Raw genomic sequence first — 21404 nt, 5'->3', positions numbered from 1 at the left:
TCTAACATGTTCATGACTAAACTACACTTCCTTTAAGAGGAATGTCTGAGGCCTCAAAACAACCAGTTGCATGGCAACATGTATGGTTGCAGAAAATGAGTGAATCACAAGGCGATGGATACAAAGCACAGCACTGAAACACACACACAGGGAAAAAACCATGAACAATATTCCCTCAAGGCAAGAGAGGACATTCTTTTCATTCAAATAAGAGGGCTGCACACTTCCTTTTCTTGCAGTTCAACACATGTGATTCTCTCTCACACACACACACACACACACACACACACACACACACACACACACACACACACACACACACACACACACACATCACTAAAGGGTCTTCATGCATACTGTCCAGAGCTGCTCAGAGCTCCATGGAAATTTCCACTTTTACAAGCCTGCGAATGCATGTTTAATGCAAACAGCCGAAGCAGTGAAGGTAACAATGTTACACCTGAATAAAAAATAAAAAAAATTATGATCTGGCCCATCTTTATCTTTATGATGGGGAACAATACCATGCAATAAAAACACATAATAAAACTGCCTTCTACAAGTACCAAACATACACTGAGCGACATATACACCATTGTGCCACAAGAACAACTTTATTAAATTTAGAAAAAATGAGCCAAGAGCTATTTTACTGATTTGGAAGTACATGTGGAACAAAGGAAAAATATAAATATAAACATCTATTTTCTAACACCCTTGTTAATCTGTAGTGGGACCAACTAGGACCCACGTTGTCCAGGCAGCTAATGCGCCTGGGCACCACGTTAGGTGGTGTCTATGTCCGGCTAACGTTCCGTTGAGAGGCTGGGTCACCCTGGACAGGTCGCCAGTGTGTCACGGGGTAACACAGAGCCAGACAGGACAAACAACCATGCACACACACTCACACTTAGGTTAATTGGTCTCTAGATTCTCCCTGACAGTAAAGTTTTTGGACTGTGGGAGGAAGCCAGAATACCCAGAAAGAACCCACGTATGAACATGGAGAACATGCCAACTCTGCGCAGAAAGACCCCGGGCTGGAAATCGAACCCAGGACCTTCTTGCTGTAAGGCAACAGCGCTACCAACTGAGCAGCCCCAATAATAAAAATAACTTTCAGTACTGAAGTTCTACAGATAGATGCTGTTGAGAGAAAACCAAGTATGTTCCTGCTCTGCAAAAATACATGCCACAGCATGTTGCTGCCAATCTCAACAATACAATGATCCTCAGTCTAGTGTGGGCTAGTCTTGGTTGAGCTATAAATCCTGTCATTCTTCTTGGGAAGGGAGAAAACTCAAATGAGCACCAAGTGGGAAGGAATAACATTAAAGATTAAAAAGTTCTTCATGACAATAGTACCAGAGTGTGAAGTGATCGTTTTGGTATGAAAGACTTAAACTTAAAAAAAAAAAATCTGAAGAGTTGACAGCACTGTAGGTGAGAGCAGTCAAAGTAAGACGTTTTTTTCAGATGACATCTTAAAACTGTCCTTCGTAGCCTTACTAACTAATCAGACTGTATTAATTTGAGAATGGAGGCCTTTCACCGTTTTATTTCCAAATGTAGCACGTTTCATAACAGAATCACTCAGTAATAATTTTCACACTGAAGAGAGTTGTTCTCAGCAATACATAATGTTTCTAGTGAAGTGTCTATAGTGAGAAGAAATAGGTCTTCAGTCAAGCTGAACATATTCAGATTGTGTCTGCCATCTGATTTCTCTGTCCATTTCTAAAGGTAGTTATGTGGAAAACTGCATCTGAATATCAAGACATCTTTTATGCTGAAATATGAGATTAAATACACAAATACACACAAACTGTTAAACTCAATATAATTTATTCATGTCACATATTTATGTTAAAGTAATCTCTTACTTAACTGAATATAATATAAAAAATTTGCATTGGCCCATGAAGAGTCAGAACTGATTTTGATAGAGGATCTGCAGATTAGCATGTTGGCAAGAAGGCCTTAGAGCATGAAAGACTGAGTTCATCAAGAAAAGGTAAAGCATCAAAGTACAAGTCCAAACATGCTGAAAGCTGGTCAGCAAACATAAGAGTTTGAGTGCTACAATGGTAAATATTTTTTCATACAATTAAGAAGGATATACAGGCACATGATTTTTGATCATCAAGATTTCTACACATTTTACATTGTTTTATCATCATCATCACTTTGCATCAGATACACTTTTTGTTTGAACCAACTTCATTTTAAATCCAAATCTTCAAGTATGAATAATTGTGGACTTGACTATAACAATTTCCATGTCCAATTGTGTTGCCAGTTTGTTCAAGGTTCAAGTGCTGAGATCGGACGGCTCATGTAAGTTAAATCTTCAATGAATTTCACAAGGGGTCATCGGATTTCTGCTGTATTATTGATCAAAAAGCTCATAAAGGATATTGTACATCCACAGAGGGAAATGCCTTTGTGAAAATCTATGGGCTTTCGCACCATCCATATGCAGACAGTTTAGCTAAAATTAGTTCAGATTACCACAAGTAACCTGGAGTATATAAAAATGCATCTTATCTGAGAAAAACGGACAGCCAGATTGGAGCAGTAATATCAACTCCAGATGTATTTTGAAGTTGTGCCATTTACAGCATGCTTTTAATTAGCCAGACATGGAGAGAGACGATGAGGGGGAAAACACACTGGAGTCTGCACCTGTTTTTAGTAAAAATGAAGCAGATTAAATTCAGGGCTTGCTGCTTAAAAATAAATAAATGTGTAAAACTTTAAGCCCTGACAGACTAAATTAAAACAACTATTTAAATATGGGCTATGAACACAATGAATGTCTTTCTGATAGACAACGTCTGACTTCAACCCAATTCTATCATCTTGAGCGCTTCTCTCATTTTGGCCTATCCCAGATTTCAGAATTGCACCGACACGGCATGAAGCAGCCAATGGCAGAGCATGAGGAAATGGTCTTGGAAGCCTGTCAGGCAGGGAGCAGTGAATGACCATATATGGTAAAATCTGCAGTCAGCAGGAATGGGCGGTAAAGACAGAGGGGACTGAGCAATACAGAAGTCTTTAAACACAAACTGACCAAAGTATTGTGAAAGATGTGGGATATAATGTACATCCAAAAGGTTTATGCATTCAGAGGCAGAATGAAGCTCGGTTAGAACTAAAGGTGGTGTGAAAGGACAAATATTGTATCATTGTGCACACACCCTGGGATTAGTCAAAACTAAGACTGAGCACAGGATGAATGGATTATTGAGGAACTGAATCCAAATCAAATATACTCCACATACAGTGGATAACAGTGGGCACACGCAGAGAGCATGGAAAATAAATGTTTAAGCTAAAACAATGTTAAAAATCTTCCAATGCATGTATAAATCACTGTCAATTTTTTTCCGCAGATTTAAATCAAAGTATTTGGAATAACTCCGCTTTTCTATTTAAGCACATACAGAAAGGAATCACTAAATACTTGCTAGTTGCCATCACTCCCACAACTTCCTTCATATGGAAATCAGGGAATAAATTAGCTGGTGTTCAACTAAGAATGAGAAGTGGAGATTCAAAGCGTGAGGGACAAGAAAAGAAATCCGTATAGCTGGACATCTGATCCCCCTTGTGTGTGTGTGTGTGTGTGTGCATGTATGCATGAGTATACATATATATACTCTTGTTGAATAGCAATAATCATATATGTGCTGAGTCGGGGGAACCTGCTGCATTAACCCACAGCCTAGGGAGTCAAACAAAGAGCCATCCCATCACAAAATGAGGCTTCAAGTTTACTCAAAAACCTTCAAGTACCTCTGAATTATTTTTGACACTAAAATTCCTAATTTGAAAAAAAAAATAGATATATGAGAACATAGGAATGTATAAAGACATTTCTTCAAACTCTGATTGTTATGCCACTATAACAATGACTGGTTTAATTGTGAAGGGGGAAGGAGCATGATCATACTTCTCTGAGCAAACTAAACCTCCAGCCCCTCCTCCCGATACTAAAATGCAAAAATGACAAAAGGCTTCAGAGGGAGTAAGTGCAGGACAAAGGCCCAGAGCAGCTGGCTGCCTATAGAGACGTACAGCTACAAAGCACAAGCAGATGGGCTAACAGAACAGATGCATCAGAGATGGGACAGGGTGAGAAGACTGCAGCAGTGACAGCACTAAAATAAAACAAAACCCAAATAAATCACATTTTCGGTAGGTTAGTCTCACAGTTGTCCTCGTCATTCAATAAATAATTATTTACAAAGTCTCAATACACACATTTTAAGCATTGATTGTGGCTCACCGCAAAGGGGAACCGGAAAGTAGAGCAACACTTAATAATAAAAATTAATGTATAATTTAACAATGACCTACACAATGATTAAGAAAACTCTATACGTGTCCATATGATCAACTTCTTCCACAAAGAGGGTAAAACATAGAAGATCAACAAAGTTGGGTTTCACAGAGTGCTTTAACAAAAGAAAAAGAAAGTTAAGTGGAAGAAAAAAGTGCAAGAGAAAGTTGGCACAAGCAACAAGAAAAAACACAGCCGTGAGTATTGTGAAGCTATGCCAACTCACAGAAATGCTCACAAGCAACAGATGCCGAATAGAGTCACTTCTTTAATGGCCACCAAACAGCAGCCGCATCCAGGAGACAATCTCAGCCATGTTAAACCAGTCAAGAACCAGAGATAACACTTCAGATCTCTATTAGAGCTAAAGAGTGAAATGACTACCCAGTTGCTCAATGGGTCAAAATTCTCTTTAGATGCAGATTTAATTTTCCAGGTGGAAAATTAAACCAGACATTAAACCACGTCTGGTTTAATGTCCATCACTGATCTTGTTTGGCAAACAAACGCTCTTGACCCAAGCCTCAGTTTCTGTGGGGTCAAGAGGAATATGAGATACAGGAAATCCAACGTGACATTCGGCCACTATTAAAGCAACCCAGGCTCCCTTAACCAGTCCCTCCAGGATGCTGCAATGTTTTTTTGTGATTGATGCAGCCTAAAATTACAGATTTTGTGGCACCTTTTTCAAAAAGTTGCAGTCGAAGGTTTAAGTAAGATTCTTACTTAAAACTTTTTTTTAACCAGGATAAAACCCTGGGAGATCAAAGATGTCTTTCACAAGAGTCCTAGCACACAGTTAAAACATTTAGTTACAGCTTTATTTTTGCCATGGCATTACAAAAAAGTTTCAATTGTTGCACATAACCTCTTTTCTTCTCTTTTTCTCATCAATTACAATCCCTCCTTACCTTAGAAGACCCTGCATCATCGTCCTGCTGCTGGAACTCTGGTCTAATGTCTCCTCCCTGACTGATCTTTCTATTGTGACAAACATTTCTGTTAAGTATGTGGAAAGCAACAGAGAGCATAACTTCAGAAATTAAAGAGGATTGGATTTATTCCTGGCATTAACAAGCAAGGGGTATAAAATGGATAATATTACTATTCTTCTTAACCAACTTAATATTATAAACTAAAATAGATTAATGATTACTCAACTTACACAGTTTGTTTGGAAGAAAACGGCAAAGTCTTTTTGCTTTTTGGCTCTGGCTAGTTGCTGAACATGACAGATCATGGAGCTCTTCCTTCGCTGATCAGATCCACAGGTATAACCAGCGTCACAGCCTATGAACGCTCGCGATGCGTTTAAAGACGCCTTGGACGTTGTGAAACAGGAAATTAAATCAGAAATGATCTACCAGTTTAAAATTTAGTTGAGTTGCAAAAATTGCATGTTCGCGCAAATGAAAAGTGAATTTACGTTAATGGTTGCGATCGCAACATGACAACTTCCTGGAGGGACCTAATCACAGCCACAGGTTGATTGAATCCATATCACAATCCACCGATGTGGGGGTAAAAAAATTAATTAAACATAACAGATTATCCTGCTGCTGCAGTTCATCATTAAAAATATATACATACACACAGAAATTGTATGGTGTTGCTGCTGTGTAGTTTTGTTAGTATGAAAACAAAACTACACTAAAGGTTACAAGGAAGAAACCTTTACATTTTCTATTTTTATAAAGGTAAATTTTCATTTACTGCAGGAATTAGTTTTGTCCTCATCAAGGAAGTTGCAACATGACCATTGTAATAAAATAGAATGTTTTTCGCAACAAAAATTAGCTTGTTGCTGCAAAAAAATGTCAGCATCAAAACTTGTAGAGTATCATTAACAGTGTGCAATGAAATAAAATTAATTACTTAAATTTATATTTTTATGAAATTCTGGTTTTCTGAAATTAAATTTTGGTTGATTGGAACATTACCCATACAGAGTCCAGGTTTGATTTACTGTTTCTACTGTTAGCAGGAGCAGTTTTGTCCCACTTCTGAGAACTGTACAGCCTCATGACGCTACATAGTTTTATTTTTTTCCAATTATAACTCAGAAACCTATTTAAGAATTGTACAATAATAAAAGGTTGAAATGAACTATAAAAAAGCAAAAATTAAAGAAGGAAAAATGGGGGGGAGCAGCATTCAACTTGGTAAAACATTTTCACTAGCCAAATTGTGAACCTGGCTCATTTCCTGTACTCCGCAAACTGTCTTAAGTCATAGGATACATACAAAGTTCTTCTGAAAGATAGTGTTCCCTTCCAGCTCCAGTTTCTCAATGAATAGGTCAAACGCTATAGTTGAAGGACTGGTCTTTCAAGTTCAAGTCCATCAACGTAAATGCACAGCGGTCTGAAAATGTATCGGTTTTTCCCACTGTCTGATTTGAGGTAATTGCCCGGGTTTTTCTTCAGCAGCAGATGTAGTCATGAAAGCACAGTTTGTTCTCTGGCTGCACCACTGCTGTGCATTTACATGGCATGCAGAGGGCAACTCACACAAAGATAGACGCAGAAAGAAGGGCAGTAGGGACGTGAAAGCCCTGAGCCCACAGCCCACCTCCAGCACAAGCCCTGCATTGAATGAGGTGCTGAGAGGTGTAAGCTGTGCGATGACAGCCCTGAGGATCCAGTTCCCATGTAGGATCCTTCTCATATGACATGGCAGAGTACCACTGTACACTAATTACAGACTTTGGGCAGATCTGTCAACAGATTGCAGTGCTTATGTCACTCATAGTGTTAGAACTTGCCACCTCGCCAGTGTCTGTCTCTGCTGAAAAGAAACAAGAGGCTAAACAGTTACCCGCCATTAACCATAATATAACGACATCTAAGGGTTTGGGGTTTTTGCTTTTAAATAGGACACAGGGCGGTTTAAGATGTGGTTTAACCTCTGCCACACATTAATTAATCCCATTATGACAGCACATTTAAAGACAAAAAGCAAGTACATGCAGTTACTTTGTTTGCATCATGATGCTCTTAAAAAGATTTAAGACTTTTGCCCAACAAAAGTCTTAAATCTTAGGAGCGATTCCTTATATGGAGAAAAGAATCAGGGCACTGTTAACTTCAGAGCTTTGGAGTACTTTCAGGTTTACACATAAGGGCGTGTCAAGCAGGCTGCTGGTAAACATTAATCCCAGAATACACCAATGGGATGGTTCAGCAGAAACGAGGTAGTGCTCGTTACAAATGACCAGCTGTTTTATTACAAAAAAAAAAAAAAAAAAAAGTGGAAACTAACCAGTGCATCTGTTTAAAATAACTATTTGCATTCATCCAAATATGTGTTCAATTTAACTTGACAATAAAGTAATCATATTTACGCAACACCAACAGGATAATCAAACTTCCTTAAGCTCAAGATAAGGATGCACTGGAAAAAAAAATGTCATCGATTAGCACAAGCCCAACCAGGGCACTTGACGGGAAAGGAAATATGAAGTTAACAAGTTTTCTTCATCAGTGAGGGTTTGAAAATTCTAGTCGGAAAAAGAAAGTCATATTTTCTGTGACAAATTAAGACGTACAGGCTGCGAAATAAAGCATAAGTTAAAGACTGATTAGAGCACAGAGTTGCTCAGTTTCAGCCTTTTTAGCTTTCAACAAGCTCTGCCTTTCATGAAACACGCTGGATATGCAAAATGTTTTAACCCTTTCAAAAATCTCAGAACGAAGGTATGACCTATAATCTACTGTCAAGCCAGAAATCAGACTTTAAGCAAAAAAAAATTATCTACTCTCCATCTTCTTTCAAAGCCACAAAAAAAATTACCTTATGAAGAGGGAGTACGAGAAAAGCTCCTCCACCACTGGCCTCAATAATTATGGCAACAAACTTGGGGTTGACTGCACAGAAGGAGCTGTCCCATGTGACCCTTGAGACCCGAATGTCATCGTAGCATTGGTCATACTTCACCGCTTGGCCAAAGATATGACGGAATTTGCTCTGTCGTACAACTCGTCTCATATCTGCAGGGGGGGAAAGAAAAAAAGTTATATGCAACATCTATCAAATTGAGGCTCGCTTTGCTGAAATGAATGAATATAAAGAAAAGCAACAAATTCAGCAGAGTTGTAATGAGGAGAGCAAAATATTTAAGACGTTCAAACTTCGGTGAACTCCTTACTGCAAACTGAAAACATTTCTATTTTTCACTTGAAAGTAACATAAATGTAGATGTGTTGGGCTACTGTGTTTTTTAAACATATTGTCAATGGTTATTTTGACAGCTGAAAGCAATCCAATGTTAAGTAAATTGTACATGTATTTCCTGGGGGAAAAAAAAAGTTTAATGTCTTAAAGCCTTTATACAAGTTTCCTAGTTATTTTAGGGTCCCATCTGCCAGTAGGTCAAATATTAAACAAGAATGTTTATTAGTGGAACAGGACAGAAAGGTCTACTTCCAGAAGAGGATATGCCATACCCAACCCAAACAAAAAGACTTTGTGGTTGTTTCAGGGAAAATCCTCACCAAGACAAAAATCTGCTGGCAGACAAGAGCTCTGGAAAACATGCTCATTCAGAGGATCAGGTCCCACAGCTCTCTCTGCAATAACACACCAATTCCAAAGATAATGGAAAGCTGGCCAACATCGGATTAAAATGAAAAAAAAGAAAGGAAAAAAAACAAACCGGTCCGACTTCACCTATAACCCACAGAGACAACTTCCATAAACCACTTTCACAATCTCCTCGCATCTTATTTTGAAAATTCCTTTGATACGCCCCACAAACGCATTTCCAGGCTGAGTCACCACAACCGAAACGACCCACAGGATGTGGGACATGTTTTGCAGGTGGTTTTCCCATTGTGTGCCTACATGTGGACAAAAAGAAAAGAATCAGCAATGAGGAGAGATAAAGAATGTGACTTAAGCTGCTGTGGTTTGTTTTCTGACACAAAACAAGAATTGCAACACAAGAAGCATGTTGATTCTGCTAGTAGAGGGGAGTGACCCAACGCTTCCATAAAACAAAAGTCATGTGGGATGGTAATCAAGCGATAGCGTGGGGTGGGGCTTGTTTGCTTACACCAATATCCACTTATGCGACATAAAACTCAGGCTTGTCGCACCTTTTAACCCAAACTGCACAATTAGCTTCCACACAGGTCGGCAAAGCATCAAAACAAGTGAAAAAGTAAACATAAATGCATTGTGATCATTTATAAACCGCTTCTCTCATGTATCCAATATGAAATCTGCAGATTGTCGCGTTGACTGTGTCGTCTGATCGTCAGGAATGTCTGCACACGTACACAAGGCAGCTCCAAGGAAGTCAGACGTCATTCTGCTCAACGAAGGTGAAACGGTCGAAGAAAATAACACTGACCTGAGGACATTTTTGACAAGGGACAACATGTTGGTGCCTGCATTAAAGAATTGAGATGTGATGACACAACTGCCTTCAGATCAGATTATGATGAATGCTGGTGGTAGCCAGGAGGCTTGAGACGGGGATAAAGGAGAAAAAGTCTCACTGGGAAGGATTTTTTAAATATAGATAACTTTTTTTTCTTGTCGTTTCCCCTTGAACTAATTTCTCTCTGCACCCGCTGTATGAACCAAGAAAGGCTTTTCAGGTTCCTTTGAAGAGCAACTGTTAAAAGTACAGCTCAACTAAACCAGAGCTGGTGAGACAGGAAAAACTGGCCTTCGGTTTCCAAAGGGGGTGGCGGTGTAGTGTTTTACAGGACATCAGCAAATCATTCAATGCAACGTTTACAACTTCCACAGGTGTGTGATGCAGAGAATTGAAAGAACAAAAAGAAAAGGAATTACAAAAATAGGTACATCTACCACCAAGACCAGAGGTCAACGAGCTAAAAGACTTTTGGTGCAGACACAAAGTTAAACTACAATATGACCTCCAAAAGGCAAAAAATGGCCCAATAGTAAATTCAAGAGAGTGAGGTGATCTGTCCATTTAAAAACCTTTCACCAAGACTCGAACATGCTCCAGCTTCCTTGTTTTAGCAGCCCTCCTCCAGACCAAATATGGATACTCTGGCTTCTTGCCAGAGTTGACAAACATACATGTTAGGTTGAATGGTCTCTCAAAATTGATCTTATGAGTAAGTGTGTATGCACGTGGTTGCTGGTCCAGTGTCTTCATGTTGTCCTGTGAATGACTTCTGACCTGTCAGGGATGTCCCTCGTCTCTTGCCCCAATGACCACAGGACACAAGCAACAGTCCTCTGACTACGCTGGTAACTGTGTGTACACAATAGATGAACCAACACAGTAAAGCAAAAATGTGATGATATATTAGAAAAGTTAAAAGCTTAATAATCAAATTATTTGCATCTGACTAGTCCTATATAGCTGGATCTCGATTTATTACCTAGTTATGTCATAAAAGCAGCTGTATATTCACCTCAAATCTATGTTTTTCTCCTTGCAATTTATGATGTTTGGCTAATTTCTTGAAAACCCTACAGAAGACAAACAGCTAAATGTTTTGGTCTTTCATGTATATGTGTAAAGAATCCCTGAGGACACCTTGTGTTACCTAAATGAACATCTGGTCGCCGATAGAACCAGAAAACAACACATTTTTGTAACAGTGGTAATCCTCACTGTGTTTTCAGTCAGAGAAGAGGGATGTGCATTAAAGATCCTAAAGTGGAGACATGAAGTTTCTCACTGCACCAGATGTCCAGCATTTATTTGTTTCCAACACTGTGAAACTTTGTTCAACAAAATTTTTCACAGAAATAAATTCAAATTTATTTGTAAAAGCATCGCACTAATCTCTTCAATGATAGTTTTTATGGACTGTAAAGAAAAAGTAATTTAAACTGTGTCAATTTATAGAACTTTATCTGTTTTGATTGAAAAAAAATATCCCAAAGGCAGAAGGGGAGAGTAATTGAGAATCACACTATCTGCTAAAGGTGGGTGAAGAAACAATAGCCTATAGCGATATATTAAAAAGGATGGATAATCTGTCAAAACAGGCAATTGATCGATAAGGAATAATCTGTCCATCAGGGTTATAGAGGATTTAATTTCAATTTTATCATCACAATCTGTTTCTTTGTAGTAGGAGTGTTGATCTTATTTAAATACCTAACTACGTAAGCATCAAGTACATTGTTATCTACGAGTTGTATTAGACAAAAAATACACAAACATGTTCTCTGGTCTGCAGGAAAATACTTTTGCTAAAAATTTTTAATTTGATATTCCCGCAAAAAGAGACATCACCACATTAAACATCACCCACTTCCTTTACAGACCGATGCCTGCTTTTATAAGTAAAGTTAAATATAAAAATAGGAAGTTTGGCTCCAAAACAGAACAAGACAACTAGAAAACAAATATGTTGCTTTTGGTTAGCCAGCGCAGGAAGATATTAGTTGTTTTAACGTTTATAGTGCAAAGGCCATTTCTGTCCCTTCAGACACAAAGCATTTTGATAGCAAAATACTGTAGTAATGAATTATCACCAAACTTAGCGCATAGAAAAGTTAAGTCTGAAAATATGTTGTCCTTTTCCTGTACTTTAACTTTAATCAAACCTTGAAGTACAGATCTAGAGTGCGAGCTTAGTGTCAGAACATATTTGCTGCAACCTTTGCTGAAGTTATGTGCTGCTTAAAAACAAACATAATAACAAGGCTTTAAAATACATTCGCCAGTAAAACCAGTAGAGTAACTCGAGTTAGCTATAAGGTAATTCAATATAGCTCCTCCCCCAACTATCGCTGCCAACTGCTTGTCAGCAGGATGCAGAAAGGCTATCACACTTTTGACTCTGTTACAATTGAGACAAATTCTCATCAGTCTGAAAATATTTTTGATAATGAAAAACAGGTGTGGAATCTAAAAGAGCGCCATTCCTGTTTTATAACTGCAGCTGCCAAGCTAAGAGTGGCATGTTTGTCAAGCAATCAGCAGCAGGACGTCTACCAAAGAAAATAACATGACTAACCAACCAACATCAGCTTGCTAGGCTTGTGCTACCCTAAAGCAAAGATATTCTGAAATCTATTTTTATGTCATTTATTTGAAAGAGGCATTTTTAAGACAAACCTAAAGCATAGCAAATGACTAATATGCTATTTTTTGTTACATTGAAGATATTACTGCTGCCATTTTTAAAGCTATTTCAGATGTTATGCCATAGTTTGATTTATGAACTGAAGGGCTTATGGACACAATGTCTAAAATTCCAGAAGAATCACATTTTAAAAATCCAGCTATGGTAATGTTTAGTCTTCTTTATTCAAGACAAAAACAATCAAACTTCACTGATGACATTTTCCATGCGATTGCCATTTATTCACGCACTCTACAAAGCTGAACTCACAATGCATTAAGGAAAATTGTTTGCAACTTCTATAAACATTGCTAAGTGCTCTAATATGAACACTTAAGACACTGTTTTAGTTAAAAATGTACAAAGTTCACAAAAATCAACTATTTAAAATGGTATTCTTGAACTCGAATGCAATGGCTGACAAATGGATTTGCAGATATAACACAGACAGCTAATTTCTCTCAAAGCCCAGGGAAGGTCAATAGACATTCAAAGTGAACCAGATAATTGTTTAAATTGATGTAATAACTACAAAGAAATGTGAACGTCACAAGTGCCCTAGTCTGAGTTGCATCCAGCTGACAACAGCAACAGAAATCTGTAAGTTCTGTTAGTGTTTTGCTTTCATCTTTATTGAGTCCCAACTTAAAAATGCTTACAGACTTATTTCACCCACACTTAGCTTCCCCTGTCACAACACACACTTCCGTGATGCCACCTCAGAGCGCTCCACATTGTGTCTGTTCTTTGCCTTTTTGTTACTAAGACCACAGATAACTGGCAGATAAATCCTCTTCCTGTAAGTGAGGCCACAGGCCGCTTTGGAAACCAGATTCCAGTCAGATTCCACTAAATCACAGATAAGGAACTTTTTTTTTCCCAGCTCTGCTCAACGGCACATGACTGTGATAGAGTACCATACTGACAAGTAAGGCAACAACCAGTCAGAAATATTTCCAATACTTAATCCATCACCTTTTTTTCCAATCTGTACTCCACCAGGGAAAGCCTTATTGCTGGGCTATAAATAGGTTATACAGTGGACAGTTTGCCAGTTATTCAGAAACTAATATATACAAATGCATTTTCAGCCCTTAACTTCCTCTTTCCTTAACAGGAATAACAGACTCCTTCGGTTCAGACATGAAAAAATGGACTAGATAAGGTCTGGATGTTTAGAGTGAAACTGACTACGGTTTAAGCTCAATCCCCTCCTTTTTCACTTCAACTTTCTGCTTTGAGAGTCTTAAAACTAAATCTTAAACTTCTTATCCTACTCAAGTCCCGGTTTACAGGGATCACTTTATAGTAACGCAAAACCAATCAAAACAGGAAAAGGTTGTGTTTTTCGCCGGCAACAGTGTGTGCACATGTATCAAGTTGCAACTGAATGAAAAGCCACGTAAGTAGAACATCTGCCTGCTTACAGCTTAGATCCTAAGAAAAAAAAAAAGTACTAAGTACAAAGCAGTCACCTCCTCTTCCTGATCAGCCACTTCCCTCTTTCCTTAATGAATTATGCACAAAACAGCACTCCGTTTCAACACGTCACTGGTTTTGGTGGGAGACAATGCAAGAAATGATTGTGCTCCTGCCTGAACTGTGAGGCTTGAAAGAGGACAAGAATCAGAGATGATTCAGCCATTCACAATACAGCATAACCTCTATGCTTCAATAAGGAGACATTATGTCAAACATGTAAATATCTATGGTTCATTTAGTGACAAAAAAATGTCTGCATTTATATCAGGAAAGACCCATTGTAATGATAAATCTCATTTACAAGGATGTCCTGGACAATACGACGGCATTAAAACACACTGTAAGAACAGTCAGTGAAGGGTCATTAAAAAAATAAATGAAAGAAACTAAAACCAGTCCAATAACATGTTCATCAATGGAATAAAAAAAGCTAATAGATTAAGAAATTAACTTAAATGCAGCCATGTTCTCCTGGTTAGTTTTCATACAGGCTGCATAATATTTAGAAAAATATTGCTGATTCTGATTGCTACTAACCCACATTCACACAATTACTGATATCACCAACATTTTGTCAACTTTAGGATCTTTGTCACTGAAATCCATTTCAGAGGTAATGGTAATGGACCATCCAAGTGGATATTATTAGTAATCAGAGTTTTAAAAACATTGCAGCCCAAATAATACAACATTCCAAATATTTCATCCAAGCAGTTGATTTATTGGACACACTGATGTATCTTGTAGCTGTATCTTTTAGCAGCGCAAATATTTTTGATTCAAAGTGTCTGCATGCTGTGTGAAAATTTAGCAGATTAAGGTCCGCCTAATCCACAAGTTTAAAAGGAAACAGCAGCCGAGTCTGTTGTTCACGATCTGTTCCTTTCCATTTGTGTTTAAAAAAAAAACAAATGAAAAGAATTTTTTTTTCCATTGATTAAAATCAGACAAGACTGGACACCACCTGAGGTATGTCATACATGTTTGAAGAATGCAATCTATGACGACGAGACAAGTCCGTTCTTTCCAAAGAACATGTTCTAGCAGACGGAGGTTTTGTTGTTTTAATAAAGTGCCTTATTATGCAATTTTTTTTTCCCACACACTCAGTTAGCACGTATGGCAAACACACACATCACTGTCATGTCAATTCTTAAACGCGTTCAGAAGTTAACCACGGCCCTAACGTCATGCTGCAGTCCACAGGACCAAGCCCTCCATTACATCTTCTGCTTGGTTGCCTCCGCTTCCTGACCCACTTCCTCAGTCCACAAAGCCACAGGAAGACAGGTTGTGCACTTCTAAAGGTTTCGTGCCGCACCATAACCAGCAGAGACGGCTAACAAATCCAAACACAGTCGTACTACTGTTGACCCCCGGGTGCCCTCTCGGTCAGCCTTTACCTCCGTTGAAACTCACAGCAACGTTCAAGAAGGGTTAGATTAATTGATTAATCTAACCCTAGAGAGTAGTAACCCATTTCAGCGAAGAAGGCAAATGTACATCTTTCTGGCAGTCAAAACAATTATTACAGACTAAACTATGCTACACTTGTGGACAAGAAACATGCAAAAAAAAAATGAAGACTATGACATACTTTACTAAAGAATCTACGATAGCTAGGCCAATCATTCATTCATTCATTGAATCAAAATACTTATTGATTCCAGGGGGTAATTATGTTGTGTCAGCCACTTATTCTAATTGTACATCTGAAACGAAACAAAGAATACAAAAGAATTAAACTGGTCAAGAATGAGCATAAAAACGTCCTCAGCATAAAATGTAAATGGTACACCATCATCTCAGCTTGATTTGATCACAGTAGGATACTCAAACTCAAATATTTATTATCACTTCTGATTGGGCTTGTTTCAGAAAACTACAGCTGCCTGAACTCCCCCAAGACGCAAACTCAAGATATTTCCCCTCGTCTGTCCTGAGATTATGGATTTCACACCAACAATTCTCCACGTGTGATCACTAAAAGAAGCAGAGCGGGTGGAGGATGTAGCGTTTGCATCCAGCTGGGAAAGCGGCCGTGAAGTCGCTCCCCCTTCCTCCCTGAACCTCGCTGTTCGTGGATCAAGTCCGAAGTACGCATCTCGACGGAGACATTTTACCGAGGATATGTGATTTCATTCTAACGGTCTGCGGAAAATACGAGAGTTAACCGCTGCATATTTCTGTACGGAGAAGCAATTGTTCGGTTCGGGGAGAAAGCCAGGGGCCGGGGCGCGGTTGTGCTGACTGCACCTCGGTCTGCGTGTGGATATATCGTTCCGGAGATAAGTTTTGCTGCCGCACTACGGTTAGCCTACCCCACCCCGTTCAATAACGAACAACAGCACATTTCACCTTCAGGAGTTGTCCAAAGGACAAACACTGCACCCAGACATGTAATTCATTTGCCTTTTGATTGGGAGGTTCTCAAAGATGTGGGTTGATAGCTTGTTTTAAAGGCCGCCGCTAGCTAAGAAACAATTCCCATTAAACCGACTGTCCCGATTCATTTTAGCTAGCGCATGCACTTTCCTGTCTGGACTGCTGTGGTTAGGTGGGGGAAAAGAAGAGCAGAGAGCCAATGCAAGGTAAAAATACACGTATAAAAACACTAAAATAAAACAGTATATTACCCACCTACCTAGGGAGGGGGATGAAGGTATTCCTGAATGGTAAATGATAGAACACAGCCAAACGCGAATCCCACTTTATTCCTCCCTCTACCGGAGCCGCTGCTGACACAACAAGCAGTTCTGTGCTCTTTCGCCCCTCTGCCGTAAGCCCCGCCCCCATAACTCCTTATAAGGAGTCATGTTGTTCCCAATTTTTTTTTTGACAGACAGCTTCATCAGCCAATCAGTGACACCAGATCGGAGTTCACGCTTTCTCTTTTTTTTCTGCCGTGATGAAAATTGCGGCTCTTTTCCGGGAGCCGGAACATTTTGCTCAGTTTAACAAGAGCCGACTTTTTGGTTCCCAGACGTCTCAATATCGCTTCCAGATCCTTCGATATTTAATGATTATGAAAGTAGACATAGCGTACATGCATGATAGACACTGTAAGATATAAACTGATCGTTTAGTATAAAATGTACAAAACTCAATTTAGGTACAGTTTGTCACGTAGAACAGCCTGTCATCGTTAGTTTCTGCTATTTCGTTGTGAATTGTTCACATCAAAAACTTAATCAAAAAGCAAACCTCCCAAGCACGTCTCTGATGACGTCACACATTGTCAAAGTTGGAGCTGCTGTAGTTTTTCCTTATTTACATGTTTTTAAACAAATTATACCTTAAAAAGTGTTTACTCGAGTTCTGCGTAGTAAGAGAAACATGAGAATTCGTAGCAAAAAAAAAAATAATAATAATTGTCTGTTCAATAAAATTAGTTGTTCTTTAACTAACAAATGCATATTATTAAACAGTATTTTCATGCATTGTACCATGGGATCCACATTGTGGTTTCCTTGTAATTTCGAATTATTATACTTTTTTGCATGTGTAAATATAAAACCTTTAAGTATAATAATCATATATAATATCATACAGATAACTTTCTTACTTTTTGCAAAAGTAATGGAGTTCCAACAGAGATAAATTAGTAAATAAATTAACATTTTGGTCATGGCTTTGGTCAAAGCAAAACAACAACAGCACATATGTTATTATTTATTCAACAACTCACCTGGTGTTGCAAAAAGAGTTTAAAACTATTTGGAACTATTTTCTATTTAGGGCAAAACTGCCCCACAAGATGGCGTTATTCTGCTAATTCAGAGTGAAGTGGACTCCTTTCAGCAGATCCAACATCTGTTTTCTTTAACTTCCTTCATTTTAGCTGGGAAGGTGATGTATGTGATTGTGGTCAGCCTGGGAATCAAGCCATTTACATTCCATAAACACAGAAAGGAGACCTTTTGTCCAGCTATTAAGATAATGTATGTCTTATCCTGATTTAGGGACTTTTCTTGGCATCAATGTGATCATATAAAGAGGGAGGAGTAAATGAAAATCCTAAATCCAATGGATAGCTCAGGGAAATTACTAACTTGAGGAGTTTAAAACTCAGAATTTGAGATCATCATGTTTAGAAAAGCACTGTGAAAAATATTTGACCCCTTGGAATGTTTTTTGCAGTTTTGCTTTGGTTTCAGTTAATACAATTTAAATATTAGACAAAAAATAACATGACTCCTCATGCTCTGATATTAAAATATTACAAAGCACATGAGAAAAAGGAAAAAGAAAATGTTTTAGTCTGGAAATTACCATAGAGCCATTTCTAAAGCTTGGGACTTCAGTGAACCACAAAGAGAGACACATCCACACGTGTAGAAAACATGAAATGGGATGTACCTTCTCAGGAGTGATCAGCTTGCCAGAATTACTCCAGGACTGCATTAATTATTCATCCAGGAAGCTACAAAACATTTAGAACAACTCTGTGGACTTCAAATGGCTCAGTTAAAGTTAGTGTTCATGATTCAGCAAAGTTAGAGTTACAAGGCCAACAACATTACTGACTGATTGTTTCACAATTGCCAAGAAAAATATTTTTAATTCTGATATTTTATGAAAGGTGTGCGACCTATTACATCTGATGTAGAGCTTACATAATATTACAGAAAATGAGCATTTACGTTGACAGTAAAAATAGATTTTTGTAGTCTGGAGTTGCTTTGCTTCTTCTGGACCTGGACAATAAGCAGTCATTCATGAAACAATTAATTCTGCTTGAGAAAATCCTGAAGAACAATGCCAGACTTTCAAATGGGCCCATAAGCTCAAGCCCACTTGGGTTATGCCACAAGAACATGGTCCAAAACAAACTTGCAAGTCCTCTTCATACAGGCTCCAAATAAACAAAGATTTTGGAGTGGCCTAGTCAAAGTTTGGTCCAAAATATAATTGCAACACTGTAGAATTAAACAGGCCATTGTTGCCTAAAAACCTTTGAAGATGGCAGAAATAAAACTATTTTGGAAAGAAGAGTGAAGCTATTTCTTTAAAGTTTTTTTGTTTTGTTTTTTTGCCTAAGTCCATCTTTTGGCAATAAAAGGTGTATTTTTTTCAATTTTTATTCTTGCTGAAAGGTTTCTTCATCAAAAATAACTGTTGGCAATTTTTTCTGCCATGAGTTGAGCAACCAAAGGTTTAGGAAGCAACTACTTTTATAAACAGGGAAAAACTAGTTTAAATATAATTCATTTCTTTTAATAGATAAAATTATTCTTTGAAAACTGTTATCTGTATGTACTCTGGCTAATTTTGTGTGATATTAAAATGTGATTAACTTAAGCATCTAAATGTAACAACAACAACAAAAATAAAGACAAGACACAGATTTTCCCTTCACTGCATGGTGGTTGACATAATGTGGATTCTCTTACCTCTCCTCACTGATGGCTTCCTCTCGACTGCCTTGTCTGGGGATTTTTGAGGCGAATCAAATGCTGCTTTCATCTGCGCCACCTTCACGGATTGGGCCAACTCCTCAGCAGACTTAACTTCTGCTGGTTTGGGTCGGTCATGGTGCTGCAACTTCTCATGCAGCTGAATCGTCTCTTTTATGAGGTCGGAAACAGGCCTGGGTCTTGGTGGGCTCTGGGACTTGTCTCTCATTGAGACACCGTCTCTCTTAGCTCCCTCTGCTAGAACATTTTCCGAGTTGTGATCCGATTGTGTGCTGGCTGGGATCTGGCTGATTTCTTGTGTGATAACCAACCCATCAACCAGAGGTGCACCAGCATCGGCAGGTGGTGCAGCCGGCACATCTTCAGGGCCCTCTTTTGCCACCCGCCTGTCCCCTAACAGAGTATCTGCTCCGTCAGAGCCAGAAGTTTTGGTTTTGGTTTCACTCTTAACTGCGTAAGGTTCTCCACTGGCATCAGTCTTCTCCCCATTAAGTTTCTTAGAGGAGTTAATTTCTCCACCGTTCTCTGTTGACTCAGTCGAGGAAAGTTTGGGCTCCTCAACGATCACACCACTCTGCTCACATGATGCTGTCTCGTGTGCAACAGCTGATTGCGGTCCGTTTGAAGACATGCTCTCAGAGGGGCCTGTGTTTGACCTTATCTCAGCATCTGCCTTCACTGAATTGTCTGTTGAATCGTTGTGCTTAGGTCCTGGGTAATGTGATTCAGTTAGTGAGCTATCACACGTAGCATCACCGCTGGCTGCAGGCTGGAAACAAACTGAATCTGAGGTTGTATTTTGAGCCGCCACAGTCTGTTTCACATCCATCTTCTCATCGTGGGGATCTTTTAAAGCAGGATTTGGTTCAGGTTGTTTGCTTTGAGTCATTTTTGTGTCATCTTCAGGCTGATTGTTCCAGTTGCTTGATGCTGCTGCTGCTGTTGTGGTATGGAGGACCTTCTCCTCATCAACAGGATCTTCTGTTGTGTCGGTATGAACCTCTTTTATTTTATCCAGAGATGGAGTTGCCTCTGCTTTGTTTCTTTTCAGGAGCTTCTCTAGAATAGAGCTTGGCTCAGTTTCCAAGGCTGCAGTCGGTGCTGACTCTGACGTTATTGCATCATTAGCTTCAGCTGTGTCTGGGGGTGAAGGCTGCATCTCTGCCTCCTGGTCACACACATTAGTCACCTTTGGCCTAGCTAAGGAGCAGGCACCCAAAACATATTTCAGTGTTACTTCTTTTTCACTGAGGTCTGTTTTCTCCTTTGGGGTTACCCTTTGAATGGTATCGCTCATGTACAATAAAGACTCTTTCTTGAGAGTGTTTTCCAAAGGATGTGGGGGCTGAGCTGGAGGCGGTTCCTTCCTCTCAGTTAAATTGCCGACTGTTCCTGTGCAGAGCTTAATTTCCTCATTTCCAGCTTCAGCTCTAATAATTTCATTCAGGTCCACAACAAGTGGTGACTCACTTCCTGTATGAGCTCCGTAGGTGCAGTTCTTCAGCATCATAGAGTCTGGCTCGGAGAGTCCAAAAGAGCTTGCATCCTCAGATTTGTCATCTTTTAGTGTGGAAGTTTCCTCCGCCTGTTGCTCCATCCTGATCTTTGCAGATGCGTGAAGGTGATCTGCAGTTTTCCTCTTGCTTTTGTTTATTTTAGATAATCTATGTGTTGTTTTAAGCCTGTCTATTCCTGAGGTGCTGTCTGGGTTCTTCTCAGTCTCATGTGGAGACAGAGAAGCAGTCCAGCCTCCTCCTCCTTGTTCACCTCCGCCCTCCTTTTCTGCAGCCCCTCCCTGTCTCACCTCCCTTGCAGTGTACCGACTCTCACACTCGTGCCTCTCAATGGAAGTTATTGTCGGTTCATAGCTGGGCCTCTCATTCAGTTGATAACAGTCTGGCTCATCTGACTTTTTCCCATCCTCGTCGTCGCATGAACTTTCCTCCTCTGTGATCTCACCTGAATGAGCATTCAAACCAAATTCTTGCGATATCTTAGTTCCCTCCAGGTTCCCATCAATATCCTGTTCTCCTCCTTCAATTTTCTCCTGATTCTGCCCCATATTGATCTGCAAAGAAGGACAATAAAGTT

General features: G+C 39.1%; 1 protein-coding gene across 3 annotated transcripts in view; it reads right to left on the bottom strand.

The window, feature by feature from the left end:
• The window catches only part of LOC129372016 (coronin-1C-A), a 31721-nt gene extending 11234 nt beyond the window's left edge, over nt 1-20487 (bottom strand). The window contains exons 1-2 of one of the 3 annotated variants that reach the window (XM_055048977.1): nt 19290-20487; nt 8141-8337 (exon numbers count right to left, since the gene is read on the bottom strand). In XM_055048977.1, the coding sequence (XP_054904952.1) occupies nt 8141-8337; nt 19290-20472 (1380 nt within the window). In that variant the 5' untranslated portion in view covers nt 20473-20487. Of the gene's footprint in view, nt 1-8140; nt 8338-16536; nt 16659-19289 lie in introns of those variants that run through there. The other 2 variants (XM_055048980.1, XM_055048978.1) reach the window with 2 other exon arrangements.
• Nucleotides 20488-21404: the final 917 nt, after the last annotated feature.

This window comes from Poeciliopsis prolifica, unplaced genomic scaffold, assembly GCF_027474105.1.
Source record: "Poeciliopsis prolifica strain line A6 unplaced genomic scaffold, Auburn_PproV2 SCAFFOLD028, whole genome shotgun sequence".
Classification (NCBI taxonomy): domain Eukaryota; kingdom Metazoa; phylum Chordata; class Actinopteri; order Cyprinodontiformes; family Poeciliidae; genus Poeciliopsis; species Poeciliopsis prolifica.
Note: the sequence above shows the minus strand (reverse complement) of the source record. Positions and strands in the feature narration are given on the sequence as shown.